General features: G+C 47.5%; 1 protein-coding gene across 7 annotated transcripts in view; it reads right to left on the bottom strand.

Annotated features, from left to right (window-relative positions):
* Window positions 1-3080: 3080 nt before the first annotated feature.
* nfyc (nuclear transcription factor Y, gamma) overlaps window positions 3081-25763 on the bottom strand; it is a 34761-nt gene continuing 12078 nt past the window's right edge. For 3 of the 7 annotated variants that reach the window (XM_083645635.1, XM_083645637.1, XM_083645636.1), the window contains exons 2-11: window positions 19659-19768; window positions 19099-19170; window positions 16447-16560; window positions 12812-12907; window positions 10780-10929; window positions 7803-7871; window positions 6219-6368; window positions 5324-5428; window positions 5110-5166; window positions 3081-4773 (exon numbers count right to left, since the gene is read on the bottom strand). In XM_083645635.1, the coding sequence (XP_083501761.1) occupies window positions 4654-4773; window positions 5110-5166; window positions 5324-5428; window positions 6219-6368; window positions 7803-7871; window positions 10780-10929; window positions 12812-12907; window positions 16447-16560; window positions 19099-19170; window positions 19659-19757 (1032 nt within the window). In that variant the 5' untranslated portion in view covers window positions 19758-19768 and the 3' untranslated portion in view covers window positions 3081-4653. The remainder of the gene's footprint in view (window positions 4774-5109; window positions 5167-5323; window positions 5429-6218; window positions 6369-7802; window positions 7872-10779; window positions 10930-12811; window positions 12908-16446; window positions 16561-19098; window positions 19171-19658; window positions 19769-25763) is intronic. The other 4 variants (XM_083645639.1, XM_083645640.1, XM_083645638.1 and 1 more) reach the window with 2 other exon arrangements.

The raw sequence follows: 25763 nt of genomic DNA, 5'->3' as shown, positions 1-25763 counted from the left end.
GGCCTGCTCATTTCATTGAGTGTGTTTTCTCTCCTGTTAGTGGTCTAATTATTCCAAAATGATTGCACATGGAATTCTGCCTTGGAACTGAAAAATCCTGGACCAGATTTGATCCAAAGGAATCCTTGACCTCAGGTTCAAGCCCTCATCTGAAATGTTTACTGAGCGAGATGGTGAGGTGACTCCATATCAGCCACCAGGGACGCTGTTGTGCAGCTGACCCTGCACTCTCTGTGAACTCCATGTGAAAAGAGAATTTCACTACAGGGACCAATCAAGTGTCACATTATTATTACTCGACTATGAAATGCCAGGACCCATCATGCAGGCTGCATGATGGTTTGAGGGTGATTATCACCTAGGCAAGAAAAATGAGAATCAAACACAAACCGAGGGGATCAAACCCCCATGTGAGCGACCGTCCGCTCCGTAGGGTCTTTGTCGCTAACTTGATGAGACCAGCTGGTGTTGTGGGCTGTATCACAAGGTCCAGACCACCAGAGCCCAGGCAGTCAGGCCCAATTCATCCTGCCAAGGTTGCCTTGATCCGACCGGACGAGCCAGCCAAGAAAAATACCACCGGACAATCCCTTTCATGCTTGGCTTAAGCTCAAACATTCTCGAAATCCTCATCGGCCTTATTAGAAAGAGGCGAGCATGAGTCTGCACTCATTAATGCAGTTATTGTTGAGCGATTAAGTCGATTAAGAACAGGCCTGGGTTGGGGGTAATGTTGACCTGTGGCCCTGACTACCATGCCTCCAGCAGGGAAGCATCTATTCTAGAATCATATACGAGTTGTCACAGTGTTGGAGTTTCATAAGTAATTGTATTAAAAAAAACTTTTGAACTTCAGAGATGACAACAATGTTGATGTGAGTAATTTGTCATTACTCTCTCTCCTCCATACCTCTAACCCAATTTTCTGTTTCACCATAATTATTTCTCTTCCATTTAAGATTGAGGTCGGATAAGGAATTTGCAGGCTGATCTCGCAGGAGCTGAGCAGTCTCCAGCCAGGAACTCGTGACTCTATTGTTAACCGATTGCCTTTTCAGGCACATGAATCTATTGCAACACGTGAGGAAGGCAGCAGAAATACAGTCAGATTAGCAGTGTGTTCATATGCTCGAGCTCAGGTGGAACTGAGGTAGATATTGATCATGCATTTTAGCCAGAACATTGTCTCGCTGTGCACTTTGAAAGTGTCTATGCTGTTGAAACAATGCGAACACAAAATGGTATTTAAACTAGTATTTAGCAATAACTGACTCGAGTACCCTAATACAGTGGTTGCAAACTGGGGTACACCTACCCCTAGGGGTATGTGGAGGTACTGCAGGGGGTACTTGAGAGAAGGGGGAAAATTGAAAAATGTCAGAATAAATCATGAAAATAAATGAAACATTCAAATGAATCTGCTCAGGAGGCACTGAATGCTAGCGAGGTAAACCATCCGGTCACATGAACTCTCATTCTGTTTCATTCTGCCACGAAACGATACTGAATGAGTTCACGTATCCGGATGGTTTTAACCAGGCTAACAAAATGCAACTCTTTCATTCCATTTCTTATTTTGTAATGTTATATTCTTCAAAGGGTGGGTTATTCATTGCATCATGCTATAGCTTTTTCTCTTGCAGGTTTCTAAGCAAAATGTAGTTGGGTAAAGGGGGTATGTGGATTAAGAAATCAGGGAAAGGGGGTAGTTAAGCCAAGAAAAGTTTGAGAACCACTGCCCTAATACATCTGTGGGATTTACAAGTTCAGTTAGATCAGTGCTGCCCTCTTATGGGCATTAATGAGAATAACACAAGCCGGATAGCAGGGTCGTCAAAACTACGGTTAATAATATCCGGGTTCCCACACCTTCTTAAACACCAAATTCAATGACTTTCCACGCCCAATTCCCTCTAATCTAAGGACCCAACACAGCATAATTTGAGACATGGACTGTTAGGGGGCACGGTGGCTCAGTGGTACAGCTGTCGCCTCACAGTCAGAAGGTCCTGAGTTCGATTCTCGCCTGGGACACTGTGGGCGCTGTGATTGTGTTCCCCCCCATATCTTCAGTGCCCACTGCCCAGGTGGGTTATCTCGTCATAAGGGCCTTTCTCTCTGTGTGGAGTTTGCATGTTCTCCCCGTGCTCCCCCAGGGGGTTCCTCCGTATTTAACCCCCCCCCCCACTAAAAACATGCAGAAGATCAGATCGTCATCGTCATCGGACCAGTGACGACAACATCCGAAGTTGGTCCCCGGACGCTGTACGAGAAAGCGACCACTGCTCCTGGCCTGCCCCCCGGAGGAAAGGACATGCCTGGATGGGTTAAATGCAGAGGACACTTTTCACCGGCCACCGTCAGCATGAGTGTGTTGTGGCCACATGCATGTATTGTGATGTTCGTGTGACAATAAAAGACGGGCTTGTCCCGTTACGAGAGAGAGTTTACATTTTAATAATGAGAACTAGCGGGCTTTAGAGAAGCTCACAATTAGAAAGGGAGAGGCTTGAATGTCAGTGTTACATGTCAATACAAATCAAAAGAACTTCAATTTCTATTCGTTCACAAAATATCTAAATTCAGGCACGTTCAATGACCCGTCTATTTGTGTCTAACCTCAAAAACTTCCAAGGCTTTGACCCCCCACCCCCAATTCACAAACTTTCAATAAATTCAAGGACCTGTGGGAACCCTGTAATATACTGTACTACCTCCATGGTTAAACCACTGATGCACTGTATCCTTGGTTAAAATAAGAGTGAATTGTTTTGTATGTTATTACACTGCTCCCACTTAATAAACAACCTATTGATAGCCAGTAGTTATAAAATAAAGATTTGAAGTGGCACATTCATATTTAGGCTTGCCTGGGAAAACAGTAGGGGGTGAGTTGATGGGTTCAAATCTTGTCTCATGCTGTACTGTTGCATTTCTCTCCTGTCTTCCCTTCACTGTCTAGTCTCCAGACACTAGTAAGCTGCTCACCTAACTGACCTAAAATAGAGCAACAAAAAATAATATTAATATTTACAAATGCATGGACACAAAGACACATTCTATTCAAACATGACACTTAAGCATGTTATGGTTTTTATTTCATTTTTTCACAAACAACGTTTGTTTACAAAAAGGAACGTCAAAAATAAAAATTTGTACCTATCTATTGCATATCATGCTGGCAGTTTAAACTACATGCAAAAATCAACAATAATAAGAACATGACAACATAACATCATTACTGTACAAAATAAGGAGGGGCACAGAAAGGGAGGGAGGGCAAATGCCATCTCAAAGAAAGTTATATAAAAAGGCTGTTTTTGTTTGTATTTTACTCCAGGTGGAGTGATGTTTTTGTACTGTACATGAGACTTCAAACCAGGGCACAAGACTCCAAAACCACCCTGATAGAGAGAGTGATGAGACTGCAGAGAGGCAGAAAGGACTTGAAAAGAGAGAGAAAGTGAACAGAAAGTTTCTAGTGTGGGTGCTTTTCGGGGGCTGGCATTCTACTATTAGAATGACTGTCAAATTAAAGTTTGAGGAATATGACTTCTTATCAATCAACTACATGGTAAACATTGGAGAGGGCAGGATTTGACTCATCACTCATTTTCTCAGCTGGAAAAGAAAGAGGTGAAGGAATCCTAGAAGTATCCTGTAGCTACCCCCAACCAACCCAAAACATGCTTGACTGGAGCAGGTCATGTGAAGACAGACAGCCACTTCACCGGGGCGTTTCGAAAAGGGAGAGCAGAGGAGAAGGTGAAACAATGCATTTATTTCCCATTTTTGTTGTGAGGAGATGAGATGAAGACAGAGGAGGAGCAGTGATTGTGGCTCTGGAGGGACTCCTGTCGGGGACTGTGGCAGAGGGAGAGATGGTGCACTGTGTAGGGATAACTCAAATTTAAAAGAAAAACTCTCTATGCATGGTGAGCTTAAGGACCCGTGTCCACAGACATCTTTTTTTCTTCATGGCGGAGCGCTTTGGATATCAAAAACATGAATGCCCAGAGCACTTCCAACACGCACAGACACACGGCACTGACTGACTCTAATAGCTAACATTAGCTAGCTAGCATACAAGCTAGCATCAGCCCAACAAGATAATACAATTAATAATTCTCACCAGGGGGCCTCTCTTCCAGCATCTTTTTAGTCCCGCCTCTTCCTCAATTCTGCTTGTCCGGTCAAAAAAAGTGAGAAGCGCTCTTCTCCAAAAGCTTCATGTTTTCGGCTTGAGGCACCCAGAGCGCTCCGCCCAAAAACACTAGCCGCCCAGAGCGCTGAAACGCTTGGCGCGGTGCTGGGAAGAGGAGCGCTCCTAGTGCATCTTTACCATAGAGAATGAATTGCAACGCGCTGGCAGCTAAAAAAAAAAAGCTTTCTGTGGACATGGCACCTAACAATGTGGAATCGTGGAGTCGTTCAGTGACCCTTTTTGTTTTTTACTCTGTGTACTGAATTTACTAAAAAAAAATTGGGTTATGAGATTCCAAGTCCCTTGTATCTTATGAACAGTGCTTTAAATCAAGGATGTCAAACATTCTTTGAGAAGGTTGGTGGTCTGTCGGCATCACATGGGCTTTTGTGTGTGTGTGTGTGTGTGTGTGTGTGTGTGTGTGTGGAAGGGAAGGTTCCGGGTGAGGCTCAGTCGGTTGTGACCTGCGTGACCTGTCCGTCAACCGTCTGGTTGGTGGACTGAATGAACATTGGCTGGGTCAACTCCTGTCCCGCTGGCATCGTCACCTGCTGAATCTGATACAACTGCTGTGGAATGGACAGACAGAGAGAGAATGAGTGTGAGTGTGTGTGTGTGTGTGTGTGTGTGTGTGTGTGTGTGTGTGTGTTTGTGTGTGCGTGTGTGTGTGTGTGTGTGGTGGATGACATTTGAATTAGAGGCATTTGTCAGCTAGTTAGCAGCTAGGCATGTCCGCTGGTTAAAATGAGGAATGCTAACATATGCTAAGAAACCATTCTTTCTGGGGGAAATTAACGACAAATGCAAGACAATCTCTCCCAAAACGAGTGAAGTGCCAGCTGACAATGAACAACCAAATGAAATTTAATGTGTTGCACATTCGGTCTTTGTAATGAATCTGTTACCTGTCCATCAGTAAACTGGTTGAATTGCTGCTGGCCTTGTACATCTGTCTGTGTGATCTGAAATCAAGACAAGAACAAAATATTCACTCTCTCTCCCTAATCATAGTCACTTTAATACAACAAATAAATCATAAAACCATATGTCTACCGGCCATATATCTGCCTGGGTACCAAGTTGACACTTTAGTATTTTTTTTTATATTATTGTTCTTACCTGCTGGGCGTTGGTGAGAGTCTGAATCTGTCCCTGCACCACCTGTGTTCCGGAGACGGGCTGAGCCAGACGGATGTACTGTAGCTGGCCAGTGTTGAGCTGCACCTGCACAGAACCGCCACACGGGGGAGACAAAGTCCGCTTTAGAGCAAAGGTCATTTGGAGAACGCAGAGGTCACAGCCATTTTGCTGCTCTGGGTAAAACCGCACCGAGAATTATTCACTTGTCTCTGGTGGATTGGTAACTTTCTAAAGCTTGTGTTTGATGATTACCAGTGAATAGTGAAGGATAGATGGTTCACTGAGGACACCATGTTCGTGCCAAACACCATTGTCCATGACAAAGTCAAACAGGCTCTAAACAGAATACATTTTCCATTTCCTGTCTTGTAACCTGGACCCACTATCCTTTCCCCTCTGTCAACTCCCCTGACCTTTCCATCCAAAGCTTGGCATGGTTTGCCCTATCTCTCTCTCCCTTCCCTATCCAGGGTTTACACTCTATTGTAATGATAGATTTCGAGCACTTTTCAAGGAAAAATTATTTCTAAATTACGGGCCAATAATTCACAGAGATGTTTACATATACCAGTCTCATAAGTCCGCTGGTGCAAATTTGTCTTGTCATGCTTACACATCGGAATGAATCATCGCCACTTAACATGAACTCAAAGCAATCTTTAAATCCTCCGCATTTCTGCTTGTAGAGTGATATTGTAATGTAGACAAGAAGAAAGTGTATCAAGGTTGGCCCGGCAATTTTGATATGAATTTTAGTACAATTTAAGTACTGTACTTTCAAGTACATTTTTTTTATTTTTTATTCTAGTGCTTTCCAGACCCGTGGCAACCCTGCCTATCCCCTTTTCCTCATCAGCCTGCCTCCATGTCTTACGGGGATCTGTTGGATCTCTCCTGTGTTGGTGATGATCTGCTGCATGACCTGCATGGTCTGGCCCTGGGACAGGGCTTGTCCCCCCTGAGCCTGACCCGCCTGGACGATCTGCACCTGCTGGTCACCGACCTGCATGGTCACTGGAGCACTCTGAGGGAGGAGAGGAGACGAAAGCAGAGCAGAGGAGAGAGGAGAGGGATTAGCTGTTGATCGACAACCAAAACATCTCCGCTGTAGCTTATGATTGACAAGGTAAGGAGGCAAGAGATCACTAACTTCCCTGCCATAAGATTTTAACCCAATATGAAGCTCATTTACCCTTGAAGTCTGACTGTAAATTCATGTAAATCCACTGCCTATTTAACGTATATTTAACTCAGTCTGTAAATCTCATGTAAATCCAACGTAAATTCATATTTATCATCCACAGAACACTTCACCACTCATGTACATATTGTATATATTGATTCGATTTGATTGCACTTGCCGTTAGTTATCTTCCTACTTCTTATCCCTGTATATTGATGTAACCGCTACGCTGCATACAGACACTAACACAAATTCCTCGTATGTAACTTGCATACTGTGGCAATAAAAGTGATTCTGATTCTGATTCTAAAGAGTAAAGCTGGTAAAGAGACACAGAAGATGCGCGGACCGAAGATGACAATGCGAATTTCCGCACCGGTCTCTCTTTTTTCATCTGGCGGACAATCTATGCAGGAAAGGCCACCTGATCTCACACTGCGGTCCTCCCTAACAGAACAGGCCTCGGTCACCTGAGCAGGACCGAGCGGTCACCCACAGGACAGCAGTGGCCTCTGTGTCTATAAAGCAATAAGTGTGCCTAAACCCCCCCCCCCCCATAACTGTTCTAAAATCACTCTAAAGCACAGCCTTGTTCTTATGGAACATTTAAGGTGCGTTCACCGGCCTATTAAAGTTTTTCGCTGGCGTCGAGTTTAAATACAAAGTCAATGCAAACGAGCGATTGAGCGTATATTCGCCTGGGAGAAAAATCGCTGGGCGTCCGAGCGGCAGAGACAGAGCGATAGGGAGAAAATACGCTCGTCGCCCGAGATGAAATATCTCAACTCGAGCGAAAATACGCTGGCATCAGTCGCTCGCCGCTCAACGCTGATTGGCTGCCGTGTGAGAGCGAGTCAAGGATCCCACTGGCTTGGAACAAACCGCTGGTTTATTGTGTGGCAACAATGACGGTGGCTCGTAGTGGACAAACAGCATGAGATTGCGTAACGTTATAGCCCCCACATGTCCGTCAATTCGTGTGCCTGTTGATGAGCGATTTAAACAGAGCGACAGAGCGATTCCAAAGGGTTGAATCAAGCGACAGAGCGAAAAATAAATATCTCGGTGTGAACGCACCTTTAGCAGAATGGTTGCCAAGCAACACACAGACGCAGCAACTCACAGACACAGTGCAAAGCATGTTTTGGCGCAGTGATAGGATGTGATGGGGTCACAGGGGTGTGTGTGTGTGTGTGTTTATAGTATGTTTTACAACGGCTTCGAACACGGCTCGGCCAATCATAATCAAGGACTGGAATGCGTGCATGTGTTTACCGTGATGGGTGTGCCCTGTGACTGCACCTGCACCTGCTGTAACTGCTGCATGGTGGCACCTTGCAACACCTATGGGCCAAGAGAATACATGTCCAGGACAGGAGAGTGGAGAGAGAGACACACACAGAGAGAGCGAGAGCGAGAGCGAGAGGGAGAGAGAGAAGGCACAATGACTTCAAGCAGAGGCTACATTATAGAGTCAACAGTGACATATAAGCAGCAAATGACATTAAAGTGCATGTTTGCAAGGTATGTACAGCACGTAAAACTGGGGAAATGTTAAAGGTGCCGAGGTGGAAGGACAAAAACAGAGGCAGAAAAAGGCTCACAACATGGAGAACACACAGAGAATGTGGAGAGCTGTTTAAAAATGCATGTTACAGTGAGCTAATAGCTACAGGAGCTAAAGTAACAGTGCTTTCATAACTTCCTGTCGTGAGAGTTGGTGACCTGAGAGGGACGTGACAGAACTGGTGCAACCTTTGACGACCAGCGACGCTGAAAGCTCGGCACAAGAACAGGCACGCAAATGCAACACATAAATAACGGGGATGAAATTAATTCTGCTGTCCATCTTAGACCATCCTCACTCACTATTCTCTTTCTCTGTATTCTTTCGCCTTCCTCCTCCCAAAGTCTCTCCGGCTACGTCTCACTCCGCTCACTCCCCCCCCCCCCCCATTGTCCTTCTCTTGACATCTTTTTCCTCGAATGGTAAAACCTCGATCTGTCGTAGCGAACATGACAGCTGCCTGATGGGAGTTGGCGTGGAGCGCTGAAAACCTAACCGTCTCTTTTCCATTAGTGAAAGGAATGATGAGACCCGACTACTGAGACGAGGGATAGCGGGGATGTGAAGCCGCACTAAGATCAAGCCGGTCGACAGCAAAACCGGACGGTCAAATCTGACGCCCAAGGTTGCAGTGAGAAGGCAGCTAGGCGGCGCACAGTGTTTTTTTTCTCAAGGACACTTTAACGGGACAAATGGCTATTTGGGGGATTTGAACCTGGGGCCTTCCAGTTACGGGACAGTATAACACTCAAGGCTAACTTGATTCTGACGATGGCAAATCTAGTGGCACATCTTGAACATCTTTTTTCAACGCTACCATGTGAGTGGCCTACAATGGCGTGTATGTAAGGTGAGTGGTCAAAGCGTGACCTGGCTGCTGTCAGCAGGGACTGCAGCAGTACAGCAGCTAGCCAATCAGGGCAGGTCTGAAAGAGGATGACAGCTCAGCTAAAGGCAGCGTGCTGAAGCCGCATGAAGCACCAGAGCAGCACAACTACACTAAATGACATGCAGAGAGAGAGAAGGGGAGAGAGACATCGAGCTGCAGAGAACGAGAGCACAGAGAAACGGCTCAGGAGGAAAAGTGGTGGGAACGAGACATATTTAGAAAGAGAGACAATAGGAGCACCGCAGGGATGATGTATTTTTGGAGGCCGACCCAGAAGTCATGCACTTCCTGGTTCCCTCGTAGGGAAGTCAATGGGATTTGTGTATGGGGATTTTGGTTAAATGCCTGCAATAAGGTATGTGGTTAACAAAAGTTGATCCAACTGTGACCTTTGTGTTCAGTAATATAATCTTCACAAATGAGGGCCACTTTTAGGAATTTTGAACCGTAAATGCGATTAAAAATCATAAAAGTGGTCCTTGCTGAACACAAAGGTCACCGTTTCATAACCACAGGGCTTACTTCATTAAAATATGCCTGTGTGTGTGTGTGTGTGTGTGTGTGTGTGTGTGTGTGTGTGTGTGTGCGCGCGCGCGTGTGCACATGCTTGCGTGTGTTAGCATTGGGATCAAAGACCCTGTTCCATTAAGAAACCGGTTCCAATGTTTCAATGGATGGAAACACGTTTGCCTTTTATTGATTGCATCTATGGATTCCCAGTGTTTTGGGTTCAGGTCTCCGCAGCACGGGAGCCATTTCATTGTGGCTGACGCGCGTAGCGGCAGAGCGCGCACGGCCGACACGACAAGAGAGATGTCAAAGTGTGACTCCCCTTTGATAAGAACTCTCATTTGTCCTCTGTCGCTATGCAGCTTTAGCTGTCAGGCAAGTGCTGCTGTGTCAGAGAACTGAACACACACACCCCGCTGACTCACACACACACTACGTCATGTCACAACATCTCTGCCACACTGCTGTCTGGACGGTTTGGGAGTTATTGGAACAATAGCAGAATTTTAATCACTTTTGTGTGTGTGTGTGTGTGTGTGTGTGTGTGTGTGTGTGTTGTGTGCTAAAGGTCTTTGAAGGTAATGTATTATCAGAAAGGAGGTGAGCAGGGAATACTGTAGGATACATATGGATCCGTGTGCAGGATCAAATGTTCTCTCAGCAGGGTCTTAGAGGGTGGGATGGAGTGTGTGTGTGTGTGTGTGTCAGGGTCTTATGGAGCTGGTTATGTGTGCTGGTTATGTGTGCTGGGGTGTGTTCTGAGGGTCAGTCATTCCTGCTGGTGGGAGAGTGTTCAGCTCTTCAATGTGTGCCAAAACTAATATCAATAAAGCTCAAACGTTGTAACCCTAGTAACAAGCCTTTTCACAGCCGGCTTCACAGGCCCAGGGTGGAGTCTGCTGCGTGCTGGGCTACTTAACACTTGGGAAGCTGGTAATCTTCCAGGTGTTACACAAACACACAGAGTACCTTTATCTATTACACGCCTCACAGACACGTACTTTATGCACTTCCGAAAGTCAGCTGCAGTCTGTCTCTCAGCTACTTCTCACACACACACACACACGCACAGATTTATTGAACATTTCCATAACCTCACCCCTTTTTATTACAGTGGTGTGTCAGCACTGCTCTGAGTCATGGCTAACACCTCTTCACTGTTTTAATCTCAATGTTAACTCTAACCCACTTGGATTATTGCTTCACCTTAAACTCCACTTGTATGTATATAGTGGAGTATACATGAAGTCGTATTATGTATATGTTGAGGTGCAGGTAGTGAGCACCTGTCCTTGCTGCTGCTGGGCGATGATGATCTGTCCAGGCTGGATGGTCTGTGTGTTGGCCTGCTGGCCCTGCTGCTGGCCAGGCTGCTGCGCCAGCGTGAAGTAGTACTGCACGGGCTCCGCGGGGGCGACCGACTGGCGCACTTCCTCCTGGAGACGCCACGCACGCACACACACATACACGCACACACACATACATGCACGCACATACACATACACCAAAGAGGCCTATCAGTCCATTACATCTCCATGAATTATTGTTGCGGGTGTAACTGTAGAGGAGGGCAGGTCTGCTAAATAACTGATGGGCTGTGGCCAGGGATGAGTAATGTAATCTGGGCCAAGATCCATTACAACCATCATACTGGTCAATACCACAGACTGCAGGCCTGAAGGAATGCTAAGCTAATACCACAGACTGCAGGCCTGAAGGAATGCTAAGCTAATATCACACACTGCAGGCCTGAAGGAATGCTAAGCTAATATCACACACTACAGGCCTGAAGGAATGCTAGGCTATTACCACACAGTGCAGGCCCGAAGGAATGCTAGGCTAATACTACAGACTGCGGGCGTGAAGGAATGCTAGGCTAATATCACAGAATGCGGGCCTGAATGAATGCTAGGCTAATATCACACACTGCAGGCCCCAAGGTATGCTAGGCTAATACCACACACTGCAGTCGTGAAGGAATGCTAGGCTAATATCACAGACTGCAGGCCTGAAGGAAATGAATGCTAGGCTAATATCACAGACTGCAGGCCTAAAGGAAATGAATGCTAGGCTAATATCACAGACTGCAGGCCTAAAGGAAATGAATGCTAGGCTAATATCACAGACTGCAGGCCTAAAGGAAATGAATGCTAGGTTAATATCACACACTGCAGGCCTAAAGGAATGCTAGGCTAATATCACAGACTGCAGGCCTGAAGGAATGCTAGGCTAATATCACACACTGCAGGCCTGAAGGAATGCTAGGTTAATATCTCAGACTGCAGGCCTGAAGGAATGCTAGGCTAAGCTCGGTGAAATCTGTTCACTCTGATCAATCTAAAGACACAAAAACAGTGTGTGACCTTGAAGAAGTATCAAACATTTGTGACTCAACTGTGATACAGTTGACTACTTACTACGACTACTAATATTACTACAACTAACAATACTGTGATAGTTTCCATCCAATTCCTGGATGGAAATTCCAGTATATTCCAGTACGTCCCCTTCCGTACAGAGTTGCACCCCTGGAGCAGGTAGAGATTCAGTTTCGTCGGCACGTTTCAGCAGGTTGGATGCTTGCTGACACGGGGGGCTTTGAACTCAAATCCAGCAGGTCTAACAGATTAAGAATTTATCAGTGAACTGGTGCCATTCTGCTTCAATACAGACTAATGGGGGGAGCAGGGCTTGATGTCGTCGTGGTTTCTCCATCACCAAAAGCGTAAACACCCCTCTCCCAGCTCCATGACAACACAGCTGAGAGTGTAGGATGTTTACATGCCTGGAGATGGTCTCCTTGACACCCGGTGTCACAGATTTATATCGATCAATCTCCGTCTGGAGCAGAAACGTACATTTTGTTTTCTGTAAGAAAAAGCGATTGATGTCCATCTCTTTATGTTCCCTGCCTGGGGACATTTGCTGGTCGGGTGCACAGGAAGAGTCACGGCCATATGCAAATGCTTTGGGACGATGTGGTCTTGTGTTGTTGACAGTCTTAACTAGTGTCAGTGTTGGCGTTGTTGTTCGTCGTCAGGGGCAACGAGATGCTGCAAACATCCGACTGAAAGCCCTTGCTGGCCAAACCCCAGCTTCCAGTCAAGGATGTTTACAGCACCTCCAGGCTGCCAGCTATGGAAATGCACCCGAGGTAAAAGGCATGAATGATCCGTCAGCTCTATTACTCGCACTGGCTTTGACGTGTAAGGTACCGTAATCGTTTTGCAAATAGCAAAAGAGGACCTTTAAAGACTTAAGACTGTTCTGCTGGCACAATGCTGGATATGAGACCACCCTGGTAGTGTGTTTCCCCACCTGTCGTTTGGGGGGTTTCAGCTCATCCCGGGGCACAATGTCGATCAGGAAGTCAAACTGGTCAAACTTCGTTATTGCCATGGCGATGTCATTCCTCTGTAAACACAAACGGGACAGAGGCAAAGGGTCAAGTAATGAGGCCAGAGTTAAATTCAGTATATGCAGCAAGCTAAATATAGACGTGCCCAAGTTGTATTCTCAATGCTCCAAAAATAGCTACATGAGAGGCTGTTGAGGAATCAAAATGAAGTTCTCCAAAACTGGACAAGTATAAACAGTTTGATAACGGAGCCGAAAGGAAGGGAAGCTCTGTCGAATCAAAGAAATTCAACAACTCTCTTCTCTCTCTCTAAACATCACAACCCTGGTGTGTGAGATGAACAGGAGGGACGCTGTCCGGCCATTTCAGTTCAGTTCAGTTCAGTTCACTTTATTTATACAGGAAGGGATAAAAATGACATTTCACATGTACATTTAACTGGCCTGACTCAGTTACAAACTGGTTTTCAGCAGGTTCCTGTTCTGCCATCATGAGCACAGACTCTACTGTCTGCTGTACCCCTTCCTCTACCCACCGCCCTGTGCTGTCTCTACTGCCTTCTGTACCCCTTCCTCTACCCACCGCCCTGTGCTGTCTCTACTGTCTGCTGTACCCCTTCCTCTACCCACCACCCTGTGCTGTCTCTACTGCCTGCTGTACCCCTTCCTCCACCCACCACCCTGTGCTGTCTCTACTGCCTTCTGTACCCCTTCCTCTACCCACCACCCTGTGCTGTCTCTACTGCCTTCTGTACCCCTTCCTCTACCCACCGCCCTGTGCTGTCTCTACTGCCTTCTGTACCCCTTCCTCTACCCACCACCCTGTGCTGTCTCTGCTGCCTGCTGTACCCCTTCCTCTACCCACCACCCTGTGCTGTCTCTACTGTCTGCTGTACCCCTTCCTCTACCCACCACCCTGTGCTGTCTCTACTGCCTGCTGTACCCCTTCCTCTACCCACAGCCCTGTGCTGTCTCTACTGTCTGCTGTACCCCTTCCTCTACCCACAGCCCTGTGCTGTCTCTACTGTCTGCTGTACCCCTTCCTCTACCCACAGCCCTGTGCTGTCTCTACTGCGTGCTGTACCCCTTCCTCTACCCACCACCCTGTGCTGTCTCTACTGTCTGCTGTACCCCTTCCTCTACCCACAGCCCTGTGCTGTCTCTACTGCCTGCTGTACCCCTTCCTCTACCCACCACCCTGTGCTGTCTCTACTGTCTGCTGTACCCCTTCCTCTACCCACAGCCCTGTGCTGTCTCTACTGTCTGCTGTACCCCTTCCTCTACCCACCGCCCTGTGCTGTCTCTACTGTCTGCTGTACCCCTTCCTCTACCCACAGCCCTGTGCTGTCTCTACTGCCTGCTGTACCCCTTCCTCTACCCACAGCCCTGTGCTGTCTCTACGGTCTGCTGTACCCCTTCCTCTACCCACCGCCCTGTGCTGTCTCTACTGTCTGCTGTACCCCTTCCTCTACCCACAGCCCTGTGCTGTCTCTACTGCCTGCTGTACCCCTTCCTCTACCCACCGCCCTGTGCTGTCTCTGCTGCCTGCTGTACCCCTTCCTCTACCCACAGCCCTGTGCTGTCTCTACTGTCTGCTGTACCTCTTCCTCTACCCACAGCCCTGTGCTGTCTCTACTGTCTGCTGTACCCCTTCCTCTACCCACTGCCCTGTGCTGTCTCTACTGTCTGCTGTACCTCTTCCTCTACCCACCGCCCTGTGCTGTCTCTACTGCCTGCTGTACCCCTTCCTCTACCCACAGCCCTGTGCTGTCTCTGTGGAATTTTCCACAGGGTTATTGGCAGTCGGGACCCCCCATTGTGGTCCTCCGTGCTCCAGAGGCTATTTATATCGGCTTGATTAATATCTGGTAACACCAGGTCACATCTACACTTGTTCTATTGATGAGCGTTGCTATGGTGACCCCAATTGGCGTGCCCTCTGCACAATAGGGCCCAGGCAGCTCTGTGTGTGTGTGTGTGTGTGTGTGTATGTGTGTGTGTGTGTGTGTGTGTGTGTGTGTGTGTGTGTGTGGGAGGGGGGTGGAGGGCACTGCTTGAGTGCATTGATTCACGCAGGAAAAATCACACATTCATGAGGCGCACACGTCAGCGTCACGCACACCTAATGCACCATCTGTGGTGCAACATGTAATGAACATGTAAAACTTCACACAAAGTGCGGTTCTGTTTCAAGCGTGCGGCGCAGATTTCCACCCGGTGACAGTTTCATTCTCAAATCCAGGAGCCGGGGACGGAGATTTGTCTAACAGCCGAGTGAACACACGTTCAAAGTAGCTCCTCGAGTAAAGAATCATCCAAGACAAACTGAGAGATTTCTCAGTCTCTTTTTTTGAGTCTCCCCCCTCTGTGTCGACACACACACACACACACACACACACACACACACACACACACACGGGCCACTAATCTCTCAGAGGTATGTGAATGGATAAAGTGGACTTAAGGGCTTTCATGTTCTGCTCCACAGCGTTCCCCTCTTGACATCCAGGTGAGAGAAGCTCTCGTCTCTCTGCCTTTTCCCAACGCCTCCCGTCGGTGCTCCCCTCTCCCCCGCTCGCTCTCCCTCGCTCTCCCTCGCCCCCCCCCCTCGCTCTCCCTCGCCCCCCCCCTCGCTCTCCCTCGCCCCCCGCTCGCTCGCTCTCCCTCGCGTCATTCCAGAATCCATGTTATTCCGCCGTGGGACCACGGAGCAGGCAAAATGGCACTGGAGGGAAAAGTGGGTCACCAGCACCCGCCTGGCTTTGCTTTCAGACTCGATGGAGAGAGAAAGAACTAAACAGAGGAATAGTCCTCAAGGGGATGCTGGTATGGGGCCTCTGCACGCACGCACGCACACACACACACACGCACACACACACACACACACACGCACGCACGCACACACACACACACACACACACACACAGTGAATAGAAAGCAAGAAACCAAAAAGACCACCCAAAGGACAGGAGGGTGTGGGAGAGAACTTGGCTTGTTTATAAAGGAAAAGAGCACAGAAGGATGAGGCTATGGAAAGGAGGAAGAGAGGGGTAGAGAGGCATAGTGAAGATATGATTAGTGGAGACGGATGTGATAATCGCAGCAAAGACGGTGCAGAGGGAGAGAACCAGAGGACAGCAGCGAGAACCAGAGGACAGAGAGAGAACCAGAGGACAGAGAGAGAGAGAACCAGAGGACAGAGAGAGAGAGAACCAGAGGACAGAGAGAGAACCAGAGGACAGCAGCGAGAACCAGAGGACAGAGAGAGAACCAGAGGACAGAGAGAGAACCAGAGGACAGAGAGAGAACCAGAGGACAGAGAGAGAACCAGAGGACAGAGAGAGAACCAGAGGACAGAGAGAGAACCAGAGGACAGAGAGAGAACCAGAGGACAGAGAGAGAACCAGAGGACAGAGAGAGAACCAGAGGACAGCAGCGAGAGTGGAATTGAACAGGCTGAAGTCAATTAGTGTGATCTGGTATGGAGGAGCAGGAAGAACATGTGAAACAAGGAAGATGAGAAGGAGTCAGCAGAGGATGAGGAGGACAGAGCGGTCAGGTGTGTGTGTGTGTGTGTGTGTGTGTGTGTGTGTGACCTGTAGCGTGCGCCTCTTGTTGTCCTCAGTGTGGATCCAGGCTCTGAGGGTGAGCTCTGTGATGAAGATCTGAGCTGCCTTGGCAAACAGGACGGGAGCCTCTGCACTGATCATCTGTCCAGAGGAGAAGGAGTTAAGACAGGGTTTTACCACAAAAACACGGCCATAAATCAATTTAAATATGGATAGCTCAAGTCATCAGCAACGTGTGGAGTAACATTCAAACTTTTTTTGTTTTGTTATTTTTGGGGCAGTTTGCCTTTATTAGACAGGACAGTAGGCAGACAGGAAAGATGGGGAGAGAGGGAGAGAGAGAGAGAGAGAGAGAGGGGATGACATGCGGCAAAAGGACCTCGGGTCGGATTCGAACCGGCGTCAAAGGACCGAGCATCCGTGGTACACCTGCTACCAGGTGAGCCACTAGGATGCACAAGAATATTATCCAGGGTTTTTCCTCTAATATACGTTTAGTAGCGGCGGCCCAAAATCCTGCTGCTTCAAAATAAGAGAACATATTTTTGGGAGGACCTGGCCAAGAAAAGCAGCATGAAGTTACAGATGCTACAAACATTACATTATATAATAGCACTTTTACAGAGAAATAAATGGTGCAAAGCACAAACCGTTATAGAAAAGTAAATCCGTATCATTCATTTAATTACCAAACAGTTAGTAGAACTATAATGCTTAGCAGAAGAATATCGTTTAATTCATTATTATTTACCATATCATTTTCATTCTTTTATTACAGCACACACACACACACACACACACACACACACACACACACACACACACACACACACACACACACACACACACACACACACACACACACACACACACACACAATGCACCTGCATGCAGTGGAAGCTGCTGTGTCAGGAGGGCTGAACACAGTTCAGGTATGTTAGTGATCTCCTGATCTCTTTACCACTGTAAGCTGCTGCTTAACTCAGGACAACGCTAATGACCCCATATATTCTAGCCACACACGCACACACAACCGCGCGCGCACACACACAGGCACACACACACACACACACATGTTCCCAGGCTTTGTCCTTATAGACCAGGAATAGTCCTGGCCGCTAATCTGCTTTAATGGGGGAAATAAATCACTCCTCCATGTCCCTGAATCGTCAACTTGTAGCAACGGACAACAGTATACAATATGATTTTGTGTTTTGGGTTAGGGTTATTATAGGTCCTTTTAGAAAACGCTTGTAGATACCATAGACATAAATAATATGGACGTAGCTATCCCATTAAATTTCTTCTCCCTGGCGGAGTTCAAACGTTGGCCGTCGCCATCTTGATTTTTCGTCAGCAGAGTGGGAGGGAATGGGTTGAGTCCTTCCGCAGCTCACGTGAGATGGGAGTTTCCCAGAGCCGCAGCGCCGCCTGCTATTGGTCCGTGGTCGGCAAGCTGTGCGATCACTGGACAGGCGATCTGTCAATCAATCACCCCCTTTTCTATCATCTATTTTACTCCAAACGGGCGAGTTATATAAAAAGTTACCCCCCTACAGTTGTTATGAAAAGGCGAAACTAGCTATATAGACCAAAAACGTGTTTTGCCCCCGACTGGAAAGATGTTTAATCCTGTTACACAGTTGGGCATTTTAACATGGGGGGGAATGCCTACTGCCTCCGACGCCTAGTGGCCATTCGAGGAACTACGGCTTTTCAATTCACTTCCGTGTGATCAGAGGGAAGGGGGTGGGGCTTGCTCACTGGTAGATACATACCCTGAAACCAATACACCCTACTGAAGAATGAAGAATGAGACCTAGTGGTTTTCCAATCATATAAAAATGGGTTTTGTCCACAGATAGATGTTAATTAACAGATTATTTGTGTCGACCGCAGACTGTAGCGACAGCTTATTGACGGACGCTTCACAGATTATTGACTGATGCTGAGAGTAACCACATTAATCCTCATCAAACGCTAGGTTGCATATATCAACCTTTGGTCAACCAAAGATCAACCAATGATCCTTAATGTCCATGGAAAAAAATAAGTGAATTTGCACTTACTGATACTTTATGATTTCCTGTTTGCACACCGTTACCATGAGGCCGGACAAATGACTGGGTAAGGGCGAAAGTGGGGATAACTGTGGAGCAAGGAATGCTGGAGGACGTAAAGAAGAGGAAGCTGAGAAAATACTGGACTGGAAAATGTGAACCCGCTTAAGATCAATATAATATGATTGATATGATCTCCATTCCCAGTTCGGCCTTAACCTACCTGACCGTAATTAAGTAGTTTCAAATTGGCCAGTAAACCAACAAGGCTTACAAGGTTCATTCAAGGTCATAAGGTTCATTGGTTCGTGCTCGTTCGTGTACGTGCACCGCCTGAAATTTGAAACAACAGCTGAACAAAGAGAAACTGGAACTACTGGCTGATTCCGGAGGGGCTGTTTTGTCTTGTTGGAGGATGTAGAGAGGTGTCTCTTCCTGCAGAGCCACTAAGGTGCTGGAGGTTTCAGGCACACAGACGCCATGACGCAAGCAAGACGCATAAGACCCAAAACTGCCATATTCACAGAAATGATGACTGTAAAATGACTGTACTGTATTAGAGCAATGTAGTTCTTCTAATAATATCCTGCATCTGGTCATTATTTGGCTCCCCGCTCACCTTGACATCCTCATCCAGCTTCATGATTTTCTTGATTCGAGCCAGAGGCAACTCCTGCACACGGAAATCCTTCTGAAACACATCGATGGGGGGTCAAGCGGTGTGTGACGCGCGCACACACGCACACACACACACACACAAAACAGAGAAAAAAAGAGTGTGTGCTTTTGTATATGTGTGTCTTTGAGTAAATGTGATTTTTAGTGCAAATTTAAGTGTGCGGAAAGTCCTTCTTTCATTGTGTCTTTCAGTCACATGAAATAACTGCGTTAGTAAGACTGCAACTAACAATTGTTTTCATTATCGGTCCACAACCCAAAGATATTCAGTTTACTGTCATAAGCCTAAAGAAAGCAGAAATTACATTGAAGAAGCTGGAGAACCAGAGAATTAAAAAATATGTCCCTTAAACATTTGTCTAAACAATTAATCGATTATGAAAAAGAGTTGGTTCATTTTGTCAATCGACTAATCGTTGCAGCTCTCATCTTTAGTGTTTGTGTATGCGCGTGTGCGTGTGCGTGCGTGCGTGCGCGCGTGCGTGCGTGTGTCAGTCGTACCACAGTGAGGTTTCTGATCTCTTCCATGACCCGAGGCCAGAAGGACTGGAGGGTTTGCTGGGCATCGCTGCCCCCGGCTCCAAACGCATCTGCAGACATCTTCTACTCTGCTGCAGGGGAGGAGACGAGAGGAGAGAAGAGGGTCAAAGGTCAATTATTAAAGACAACACACACACACACACACAAAAAACAATGTGAGTATTCAGACAGCCAAAACAGGTTGTTCACTAAGCAGCAGAAACACAGAATACAGTGTCAGCGACAGGCCAGGCAGATCTCTCCCCCCTGTGTCAGACTGGGAACCACATAGCCCATCACAGCCTATAATTAGAATACAGTGAAATCTAAAATAGGGTCCAGGGCAACATTCTATTTCTGGTCCTGGTGGGATGTTGACATGCCTAACAGCCCACCAGCACCAGCTGCCTGCTTGTGAATGGCGCCATCACCTTCAGCACCTAGCTAGCTGTGGCTACTTTGCAAACACATGTGCAAGCTAATCGCTGCTACCGCTGCTGCTGTGGTGGGTGGGTGCTGCTGGTGACCCCACACACTGAGGACAATGCTGAAGCCAGAGAAGGGGGAGGAGTGTGTGAGTGTGTGTGCGCGCGCGCGCATGTGTGTGTGTTAAAGAGACTCTCTTGGCAACAAAGTTCGGCATTCCAATTCATGATGGATGTACACTGGACAGACACACATGTAGTTAGATTCACACACAACCACAACCTCATAAACGACAAGGTTGTAAAGTGAAACAATCCAACTGTTACACACGCGCGCACACACACACACGCACGCACCTAACAACATAAAAGGCAGTTTGTAGGGTCTGTGGGTTTGAAAGAGGATCCAGCAGGTTACTACTATGGCATGCCAGGAATCTGCTGGGGGAATATTGGCCTGCCTGTCTGAGCATGCAGTGCTTAGAGTGTCTGGAGACGAGTCACTCTCTCACTGACTCTCTGCCTCGCTCTCCCGTTCCCTACCTTTGTGGAAAGAATAGGCCCGGATATGAAAAAGTAACAAGGAGGGAGACAGAACAAGAGACGAGTGGGTGGAGCTATTCAAGAGAAACTGTGTGTATTTATCATAGACTGTCGAGAGAGAGGTGGACGGAGTGTGTGTGTGACGTCATTGGTCTGTGGACTCGCGTTCTGAAGCCTCTAGTTTGGCGTTTTGCCCGCGGCCATCTTGGTTTTGCCGCGGCTCGCGTGAGACCGGGGGTTTTCCACAGAGCCACAAGGCGCCGCCCGCCATTGGTCTGTGATCAACGAGCTGGACGATCACTGGAGAGACGACCTGTCAATCACGTCCAAAACACACGTCTTTTTTTTATCGTCAATTTGACTCTAAATGGGTGAGTTATATAAAAAAAAATCACACCCAGGTGTTGAAGTAAGGGGTGCAGGTTTGTGCAGGTCAGACCCTATACTTCTCCCCGGCGCTGTCTCCACTTCCTTGTAGAGCCAGGGGGAGGGGCCTAGGCTAAATCTAGCACTCAAACCGATGGACAGACACACATGATGTCACTTATAGAAACGCTGCGCCACTTAAAAATCTGTTGTCATGAAAGGTGAAATTAGCTATACAGACCAAAACTGTTTTTTCCAACCATGCTGTAAACATTTACGGTGTAAAGACGGGCATTTTAACATGGGGCTGAATGGGGATTGACTCGCTCTTGCAGCCAGCCTCAAGTGGCCATTTGAGGAATCATATTTTTTCCTACTCCTGCATTTGGCATCAACGCGGAAGTAGAAAGTGTATGTGTAAAGGAGGGACCAGTGCCGTGTCCAGTTCAGCAGCATTAAGCCAGCACCTAAGACCAAAGGCTTTAACAGGCGGAGGGAAGAGACCGAAGAGCGCCGCAGTCAGACTGCTGTGCAATCTAGCTATGTGGGTCAAACAGGACAGAGAGAGACATGACAGTACAAAGAGAGAGAGAGTTGGGAGGAGGGAGGGAGGGGGTCACCTCTCTCTCTTCTCTCTCTCTGGGCCAACAGGCATGAATGGCTCCAGCTCTGCTCCAGCTGACAGACACAGGCACAACAAAAGACGCCGGCATTTCAAATACTCCAGCCAGTGTCTCCACCAACTGTGCTCTCCAACAGCCCATTACTTTGCTTCCATGTCAGACCCCTTTTTTGGAAGAAGTTTTAGCAATATTTTACATCAATAAAATCACTAATTCTGCATTTTAGTCCTTTACTTGATTGAGTTTTGGCAGGAAATGTGGGTAAATCTTCTGTAGCAGCAGTGGAAGGTAGGCGGCTGTGGGGACCATCATCACTACTGCATCTCATTCTGTGTCATTCAGTTTCCAACAGAGAGGAAGTTCAATCAATAAGACAAAATGGCCGAGGGGGGGTGGAGGTGGGGCTAGATATAAATCAATCTGGACGCTTGTAGCTGTGGCGTGCCGGGCTAGTGAGTGACCTTGACAATGTCCCCCCTCCTCTGTCTGTCACTCCAGTGTGTCCAGTTGCCTTTTCAAGGTTGATTGAAATCCTGCAGTCACTCGAATAATCCCAGCATTCCGTGGGGCAGCAATGACTGATGGGGTTTGTAGTTTTTCCCCCCCTCCCTGCCAGTTCTTCCGCTCTCTCTCTCTCTCTCTCTCTCTAAGCTGAGTGACATCATGACCATTGCACATAGAGAGGCAAAGTGGAGGTCACTTCCTGCCTCACATGCGTACCAAGGTCTTAAAAAATATATGAATGGTGGTGAACCATGAACGGCAAGAGACAATACTTTGTCCACATGTACATTTTGTCCATTTAAAAGATAACTTTGCGTGTCAAGAAAGTCGCAGTTTGTCCTGAAACTGAAACGTTTAAACGTTTAATTTTGTATGAAACTGCTCAAATCGACTACATCTCTCGTGTCGCACAATATATGTCATGCCGACAACAACATGGCCTGGCGGGAGAGACGCCACTTATGTGACTGGTTGTGCGCGTAGTCTTTCTGATTTATAACTTATAGTGCCACAGTTTTACCACAAACTGCAACTTTCTTCACTTGCAAAGTATCTTTTACATTGACAAACATCATATGTGTACGCCCCGTGGCACAGTTCAGACAGGATCAAAACAAGTAATTATCTCTCTGTTCACCACCATTCATGTATTTTTAAGACGTTGATGCGCATTGGGTCTGACCGGAAGGTAAGGGACTTTGGCTCGCTATAGACGGTTTTCCCATGCTGTCACAGCCATTTTCCTACCTATGGTGGTAAAATACACAGAGCTCATTGGCTGTTTGTGTCACTTGATTGTAATCACCTGTTAATTGATTACAATCACCTGTTATTTTCATACCAAGATGGCCGTGTGGTGATGTAACGGAATACTATCAATAGCTTTCGTTGAACTACAGAAGAACATGGCAAGTGTAAACACAAGGAGGGCCATTTGTTTTTCCAGCTATGTAGCATTCTACTACCCACATCAGCAGTTGATCCAACTTTTAACAGGACATCCGTGTGTGTGTGTGTGTGTGTGCGTGTGTGTGCGTGTGTGTGTGTGTGTATGTATGTGTGTGTGTGACGTGTGTGCGTGTGTGTGTGTTCTCTCTGCCAGCTCGTGTGGCTCTCTCCAACTGGCAGCCCGATAAGGAGCAATAATTAGGCAACTCACTGAACACCATTACAGACAAGCATCAGGCTAATTAATTAGCATTAGCAACCGTGCCGCGGCCCAGGGGGAATGGAGACGGCTAGGAGAGGTAAAATAGCAAATGCTTCAATTAATGATAGAAAGACAAATAAGGGAAACACAAAGGTCCCGGCTCCTCCTCCTCCTGCTCACTAACACACACACACACACACACACACACACACACACACACACACACACACACACACACACATGAATAAAGACCGCATGAGTTGTTCCTCCTTTTTCTATTCAAAACACTCAGAGAGAGAAAGAGATATGATTAAATCCCACCCACCCCCTCTCTCTCTGTGACCCCATGACCTTCAATCTAAACACATAGCCAGACGGCTAACCACGCCGGAGGGGGGGAGGAGGGAGGGAGGAGGTAGGAGGGAGGGGGGGAGGAGGGAGGGAGGGAGGGGGGGAGGAGGGAGGGAGGAGGTAGGAGGGAGGGAGGGAGGGGGGGAGGGAGGGGGGGAGGAGGGAGGGAGGGGGGGAGGGAGGAGGGAGGGGGGGGGGTATGAGAGAGGCGGAAGGGAAGTCGGTTTTATGTGAGTGGAGAAGTGAGAAAGCGAGTGTGGGGGGGGGGGGGGACGTGTGTCTGTGTGACATGAGACATGGCTCCTCCGGCCGCTTATAGTGATCACGGTTATAGTGATCAAAAAGCTCGGTCCTGAATCATTCCTACACAGATGCTGTTTGAATAATTTGCTTAGTGGTCATCAATACTCGGCTTAAAGTGATTATTTTGGGCCATGTCGCACCGAGAAGAACAATGGGATTTTTTTTAAACTACACTATTTTTTTTTTTTTTTTTACTTACAAACTGCCAAAAATGAGTCAACGAGATACAGCAGCGATAAACGGTTCATGTCTCTGTGTAATATGGAGATCGCAGCATCCCTGTCTGTCTGTCTGTCTGTCTGTGGAGAGATGGTGGCGTCTCTGTCTACGCGAGACCGCGCTGTTTGAAACAGCTGGAGGCCTAAATTAGTGTATATGGATTTTTAAAGTCAATAACATTCAGTCAATGGTGAAGCTGTCCGTTTCATTACTTTATATGGACCGTCTTCATGTATATACAAATGTCAATTACATGGTAAATCTGCATGAGAAATAAAGAATGATTTTTTTTTAATAATGATCATCCGCTTATAGTGATCAATTTGACCCGTCCCAAAGTGATCACTATAAGAGGAGTGCACTGTATCTAATATATTGATAATAATGATATCGCCATGTTTCAATGGAAACTTGGTGTGGGAGGAGCCCGTGGGTGCAGATCATAATGTCGTCTCCAGGCTTGGTGGTGCATGATCACCTTCTATGGTCTGGGCCTAATACTAGTCAAACAAACCCTCTCAGCGCCGGGGCTCTCAGTTTGCACAAAGAAAAAGAAGACTTTGAAAGTCCTGAAAGCTAATAAACGTCAATGTGATGCTGTTGTAAAAGGTCTGGAGGTATGGCGGCTGAGGGAGAGAAAGGATGTGAACAGGGCTGGCTGTATATCGCTAGGAGGAGTCTAGGCTTACATGTGCACGTTGTGCGATTCTGGCGTCAGCACTGTGCGTCATTCTGTGACGACACTGTGCTGCACACCGGGCAGGCTCTTCTCTTCTCTGCCGTGTTGTCCAAAGATGTGACTGATGCTATATTAGGTGCATTGTGTTGTTCTGCACCGTGTACCTCTCCTCTCCTCTTCCCTGCGCTTCTGTTGTCCTTCACCACGGTCATTAAGACAGATGTCGGTGTTAAGTTTCCTACGAACTGCACTCTGTCTGTGTGTGTGTGTGTGTGTGAGAGAGAGAGTGTGTGTGAGAGAGAGAGTGTGAGAGTCTGTGTGTGTGTGTGTGTGTGTGTGTGTGTGAGTGTGTGTGTGTGTGTGAGAAAGTGTGTGAGTGTGTGTTGAGGGCGAATGTGCTGTCCGTGCGCCATGCTGTCCACTGTCTGTCCACCGTAGCACCTTGCTTCTACCTCCCCCTTCAGTGACTCTACCTCTCTCTCTTCGCGTCTCTCCTCCGCTTCTTCCCGCCCCTCCCGTCACCTGTGGGCATGTCTCTCTCTGCATCCCTCCCATCACGTCACCTGTGGGCGTGTCTCTCTCTCTCTCTCTTGGCCTCGCTCTTGCTTACTTTCACCTGATCTCCCCGCTCCAACTTCTCTTGAGAAAGTCAATGCTGTGTGCTCTGCATGCAGAAGCTGAATCAGCACTAGTGTTGCTCTGCTAGCCCAGTCCTGCATCTCTCCTCTCTCTCTCCACCCATCCCTCCCTCCCTCCTCTCTCCCCTCCTCCCTCCCTCCTCTCTCCCCTCCTCTCTCCCTCCTCTCTCTCCCCTCCTCCCTCCCTCCTCTCTCCCTCCCCAGCACGTCATAGCAAGCAGCCGCTCACAGCAGCGCCTTGCTCCAACTCCCAACATCACACTACATGAGCCCTCAGTTCCTCTTC

Source organism: Poromitra crassiceps (genome assembly GCF_964638095.1).
Source record: "Poromitra crassiceps genome assembly, chromosome: 11".
NCBI classification, from domain to species: Eukaryota; Metazoa; Chordata; class Actinopteri; order Beryciformes; family Melamphaidae; genus Poromitra; species Poromitra crassiceps.
Note: the sequence above shows the minus strand (reverse complement) of the source record. Positions and strands in the feature narration are given on the sequence as shown.